Here is a 6,000-nt window from a genome sequence, read left to right as displayed (position 1 = left end):
TGCTAAATGTTCAGCCTTGCTGATAATGAGCAAAATGTAAATTGAAACTGGCAAAATTGTGAAAGAACAGTAATGTCCAATATTGGTAAAAGCATAAGGAGATGAATGTTTTCATAACATTGTATTGATGCAACTAGAAATTCTAGCAATGTTTCTGGAGAACACGTGTGTGTGTATAAAAAAATATATGTATCTCAAAGGCCGAAGATTGCAACTCCTTTGATTTTTGCAGTTTTCCTCCTAGAGATTTATCTTAAGGAAGCAATTGGACAAATATGAAATAAAATGTTCATAATACATCCATAATAAAACTAAACATCAGCCAATTCATTGACTTATGTAGAAAAATTCATATAAATACTGATTAGTTCTTACCTATTGATTTGAAAATATTCCACAAGAAAAAAGTCTGAGATGATAATACCTTAATTTTCTTGGATGGGGGTGAGGGGTTAGATCATGGCAATTTTTATATAGTCTTCATAATTACTGTTATTTTTTACAGTGAACATATACTATTTTTACAATCCAAAAAAATTAATTTGTTTATATTTTGAAAAAAATAAGACCAGATATAAATTTTTCAATTTTATTCTTAGACAATACAACAACATAATATTTAAGGTGTAATTACAGAAATATTAGTACAACATTGTAATTCTGTCAAGATATAATAATATAAAATATTCAATATATTTTAAATATATTTCATTTGGTTATAGAGTAAACATTAAATTAAGTTTAGTAGCAGTAAGTTGCACTGGATGCATAGAAAAATCTTTGTAAGTTAAATTAGCAATAAAATTCAAATTTAGAATTATTGTAATACTTTTATAAATAAGTTATTTAATAATGTTTATCTCGCAAAAACACCTCTGAGAAACCCATTATTTCAGCACACTGTGAAATTCCAAAGTTGAAGCCCCAGATTTAAAAGAAACAAGTTATTTACATTTTATCTGCAAAGTTAAATCTTCATAACTTTATAAACTACTGATGGGTATCTGAAAAGTAATGCTCATGAGCTGTGTTTCAATGCTCAGTCTTAGAAGGGAAACTGAGCCACTTTCAATATGGCTTGACTGGGATCTAATGTTTTAGCATCACTTGTCTTCCTCAGAAGTTAAACACTGATAATGGGGCAAGAAAAGAGGGAGCCTGGGGACAAGCAGAGGCCAGTCATTTGCCATTAGCACCAATATAGGGCTTTAACTTATTAGTAAAATTAGATGACCTTGAGGTCACTTGTGATTTTGGACTTTAAAGAGAGGTATGGATGGAGCAATATTGGTTGCCCTTAACTGGTAACTGTCCGTAGAATAGTTTCTTGGATGTTTGCCTAGAACAGTTCTTCTCAACCAGAAATCACCTGGAGAAGCTTGTTAAAATATGCATTTCTGGGCCTTTCCCCCAGAGTTTCTGATTCTAAATGTCTAGGCTAAGCATTTGCGTTGATGGCAAGTACCCAGATGCTGCTGATGTTGCTGGTCCAGGGACCACATTTTGAGAATTGCTGACCTACAGAGGGTTTGTATAGATCAGCTAGCCCTATGCCATTATGGTACAATTAAGAAAGTTGAATATTTTTAGAGCAAAAAAAAAAAAAAAGTCTTAGTCTAAGGTGAGTCTAAGCAAATAATCTAAGTAAAATGCATTTCTCAGCTTAAATGTAAAAATCGCTTGACAGCAGTCACATGAGCAGTGAAGGATGCCAACCAAGGTCACAGTCTGTGCTTTCCTCTGGGGTCACACCTTCATTTACAAAGCAACTGAGGTTGAAGCAATAACCTGAATTTAAATATCAGCACCACCAACTCCACCTCGGTGGATTAAGAAGTATCTGCAGAGCTTTATCTCTGGACATCTGGCCTCTGAGATTCATCAAATAGTGCTACTATCAAGTATAAATGGTCTTTAAGGTTTTGTAGATTTTCATTTTCTTAACATTTTCAGACCTTGGCTTCTGTAATGCCTAGGAGAAGCTAGATGTCCTGTGCTTTCCCTGGGCATAAATATTATTTTTGAACCTTTATTGAGGCCTGCTGAATTATTCTGATGAAATATAAAAACAAAGGAAAAAAAGGAGGAAAAATGACTTAGACATGTAGAATTCTTAACAGAAACAGTAACCTTCTCTGAGATATTGGATCAGAAACAAGTCTCTTTTCATCCCCTTAGTGTCTATAATTTAGTGCAGCGCCTGGAATATGACTTGGTGTTGAATAAAAACTTAAGGTGAATTAGGTAAACTTGGGAATGTATCAACACACAGAAAAGCAAGTTTTAAGACATACAACCACCAAACTATACAATTTGTACATCGAAATTTTTACACAATGGACTCTGCAAATGGTTTATAAGAACATGTAATATCCAAAACATGTCTTTAACAAAGGAAGAATTATGTAGTTAACAAGGGAATACATCTCTGAACACCCAGGTTAAATGGAATATTTAGAGCAAATGAAAAATATTTTGAGCTTGATTAGCCAACAAATGCCTTCAGTTATTCCATGGGTTGCTGAATTGCTAGTTTATAAGGTATGCACCGACATTTATAGGGATGGGAATAAAGTGCACATCAAGGAATTTGTTATTTGTGTGGGTGTAGTTAATTTACTAAGGGTAAAAATTATATCTATTTGAATATAAGCAAGCTATATTTCTCTAGTGAAATGAATTCAATGGACAAACAAAAATGTCTTTTAAAAAATATAAACCAAAACCATACAGTATTTCCAAGGCTATTAATATTCCATTCAGGGCAACCCCCTTCTGGGCTTAGTCTTGGGTGTGTTTGAAAAAGCACAAGACAATCCATGAACCTCAATTCAATTCTGGTTCCCTTTGGTCTTAGATTACTCACGAGGTTTGAAAGTCCAGTTTATTCATGATGCTCTAATATCCCATTTCATCCCCTTCCCTACCCAGGGTCTAAAGCTTTGGGAAGCCGGTGATCAGGCAATCTAAAACAGAATTAGCCTCCCTGAGTGTCTAAGACTGGAATAGAAAGGGGGTGAATCCTGGGAATCCAGTGGACCAAATAGCTCTTCACTTGTATCAAACTTTATACAATCGCCATTTACTTAGTGCATTGGCTAAAAGTGGAATACAAGATTTTGGTGATACTTTGTGAAAAGCTTAGTGCTTTGCATTAGGGAACTTTGACACAGTACAGATTTAGAGACCAGTATCACAGAACTAACTTAAAAGAAGGCTTTGTTGTGTGGGGAAACAAATAGAAACTTTGTACTGCTGTTCCAAGAGAGAAAGATACTTAAATAAGTGCATGTTCTGCAATATTACTTGGTTATTTAGGATGAAAAGTAACAATTTTATTTTTTCTTTATTTCTTCATGGTCTCCTCTTCATGCACACTTGACAGCGACTTATTATGTTTTCTAACTCCCCAGCTTTCACAGTTGATGGAATGGGTTTTCTGAAATAAAAAACAAAAGCAAAAAAACACCAAAAATCTCATCAATTTATAGATAAAAGGGAAATACTTCCTGGGTCTGTGTTTTGTTAATAAATATGGTAGCTCACCTAAACTTTATTTCATGGAGGTATGTTTCTGAAAAGATATATATGTCAACACTTTATCATTTTAGTTGTATTTAGCAGTAAATTACAAATGCAAACTTACAGATTTTTTTTTTCTGAAAAAAATACTTCTAAACTTTTAATTCTCTGTAATACTCAAAAGTCTTCCAACATGATAAATTAAAATTAGTAGATCATTAAATAGTTGTGTTTTTTTTTTGAGCCCACTGGTGGCTCAGACAGTAAAGAATCTGCCTGCAATGCAAGACACTCAGGTTCAGTCCCTGTGTTGGGAAGATCCACTGGAGAAAGAAATGGCAACCCCTTCCTGTATTCTTGCCTGAAAAATTCCATGAACAGAGGAGCCACAGTCCATGGGCTACAGTCCATGGGGTCGCAAAAATTCAGACATGACTGATCAACTAACACTTTCACTTAAGTAGTTTATTCAGTAGTCTATAAATTCATATATCAATATTAAATATTTTTAATGATGACAAAAATCATATTTTTTGGTCTTTATTGGTACAGTAGCACAAATCAGGGCTACTTGTTGACTCTAGACCACTTGTTCACTGGGAGTGCCAAGCTAAACAGGATTTTATTGGCACAGGGAGATTTTTTTTTAAATGTGAGTACATCAGCACACGGGGAATGAAAATCTAACACAGGCAACCTTTGAATAGTTATGCAGTTGAGTCATCAGATTAAACTTCACTTTGAATAGTTACCTGAACATTCTTTTGGGGTCTAATGAGGCCAACCAGAAACTGTAGGAATTTGAATAGTAGTTGCATGTTCCTCTTCCATGACATTCTATAAATGGACTGGCTCGGAATTCTTCCAGGCAGGAGCCAGGGGATGCGAGTGCTTGCCCAGCACCCTCCGAACCAGCACTTGTGAACTATCACAAGAAAAGGATCCAAATAAGAATTCTGTGCATAGTGCTCACATTTTCAATGCTCTAATTTTTTTTTTTAATAGAAGACAAAAAAAAAAAAAGAAAGCATGAATTGAACTTCTTGTGCTTATTTACCCAAATATACTATAACACTCCAGGTACCTTCCAAGTTGAAGAATAGTCATCAAACATAGTCTAAAAGCTGTTTATTTCGCCTAGAATGCTTTTTCCCCCAGGTCTGACTTGTTCTTTTTTTGTCATTCAGGGGCCTGCTCCACAAAGCTTTCCTTGACCTCATCCCTATCAGTCTCTCCTCTTATCTTGCTTTATTTTCTCCATAGGACTGCTCACCATCTGAACTCACTACATACTACTATTGTTATGTTGTCTTCTCACTTATATGTCTACCACTATGAAAGAAGCTCCATGAGAGCAGAAACTTTGGTTCACTGCTGGTATCCTAGTGCCTAGAATGGTCACAGGACAGAGTAGGCATTCAATAAATATTTGTTAAATTAGTGATTGAGTAAAGAAGGGAGAATAAGGTATCATAAACGATGTTACACAAAATATGAATAATCACCAACCACATCTGCAGAGGTATCAAAATCACAAATGTCAATCCATAGATTTCTTCACTTAGTACTTGCATCTGGAGAATTTTTCTTTGAAAGGCTATTTCTCTTTTAGTTCTCATCTTCATAGGAACTTCAAAGGGTCTTACTTAGAATATGTGGGTAATCTCTTTCTGAGAAGTCTGTTTTTTAAAATGCTCCATTATTTACAAAAACAAACAAACTTAAAGCATATTTGCAGATTTCCAAGCAAATATTCACAGCCGATTGTGCATACTGATGTCTAACAATATCATTCCTGGAGACCACATCTCATCCAGCCCAATGTAAGATTCCATGGATAAGGTTTACTATGAATGTGCTATTTCTTTTCTCCTTACCATGATGAAAGAAAAGCCTTTCCAGAGAGAAATCCAGCCAGCAGGACAGGGGGGGATATCAGTTGTTTGGCTGTGGACAGCTATGGCAATTGCAGGACCTTCACAGACCGTGCATCTGTAACATGAAACAAAAAATACGAGTGCATCACCACTTTCTGCACCACAGTGTCCTGCCTTACATTCTGTGGCAAAGGAAATGATTCACCTGTTGCCATCATGAAACTAAGGAACTGGGATTTTACCTGCTAATATAAGGCTCCAGGGCCCTGCCAGTAATTGGAGCCATGTCCATTGGTATCATAGCTGGTGTTGACAGCCAGTATGAATAATCGTTTCGAGATGCGAAATTACATACATCGTTGATATTGCAGAATAAGAATGGCATTGTGGTAAATCGCTGCAGGCAGCTGCCAAGTGTTCCTAATAAAACATCAGACTGGGTATCACTTTCAGTGAATTCCAATTATTTTGATTATCATTACTAGATAGAAGCTAATTAAAACATAACATGTGGCAAAAACTGGAGAAACACGACACAAAAGAGCTATCTGCAAAATGTGTGATTGAAAAGTTTTAATACTGATAGGAATTAAAGATCCAA

General features: G+C 35.3%; 1 protein-coding gene across 3 annotated transcripts in view; it reads right to left on the bottom strand.

The window, feature by feature from the left end:
- Window positions 1-575: 575 nt before the first annotated feature.
- COL4A3 (collagen type IV alpha 3 chain) overlaps window positions 576-6,000 on the bottom strand; it is a 151,460-nt gene continuing 146,035 nt past the window's right edge. For all 3 annotated transcript variants that reach the window (XM_081584680.1, XM_081584678.1, XM_081584679.1), the window contains exons 49-52: window positions 5,642-5,819; window positions 5,400-5,514; window positions 4,275-4,447; window positions 576-3,439 (exon numbers count right to left, since the gene is read on the bottom strand). In XM_081584680.1, coding sequence (XP_081440806.1) covers window positions 3,355-3,439; window positions 4,275-4,447; window positions 5,400-5,514; window positions 5,642-5,819 — 551 coding nt within the window. In that variant the 3' untranslated portion in view covers window positions 576-3,354. The remainder of the gene's footprint in view (window positions 3,440-4,274; window positions 4,448-5,399; window positions 5,515-5,641; window positions 5,820-6,000) is intronic.

Source organism: Giraffa tippelskirchi, chromosome 3 (assembly GCF_054371585.1).
Source record: "Giraffa tippelskirchi isolate mGirTip1 chromosome 3, T2T-mGirTip1v1.2.pri, whole genome shotgun sequence".
Lineage (NCBI taxonomy): Eukaryota > Metazoa > Chordata > Mammalia > Artiodactyla > Giraffidae > Giraffa > Giraffa tippelskirchi.
The sequence above is the reverse complement of the archived record's forward strand: the minus strand, read 5'-3'. Positions and strand labels throughout refer to the sequence as shown.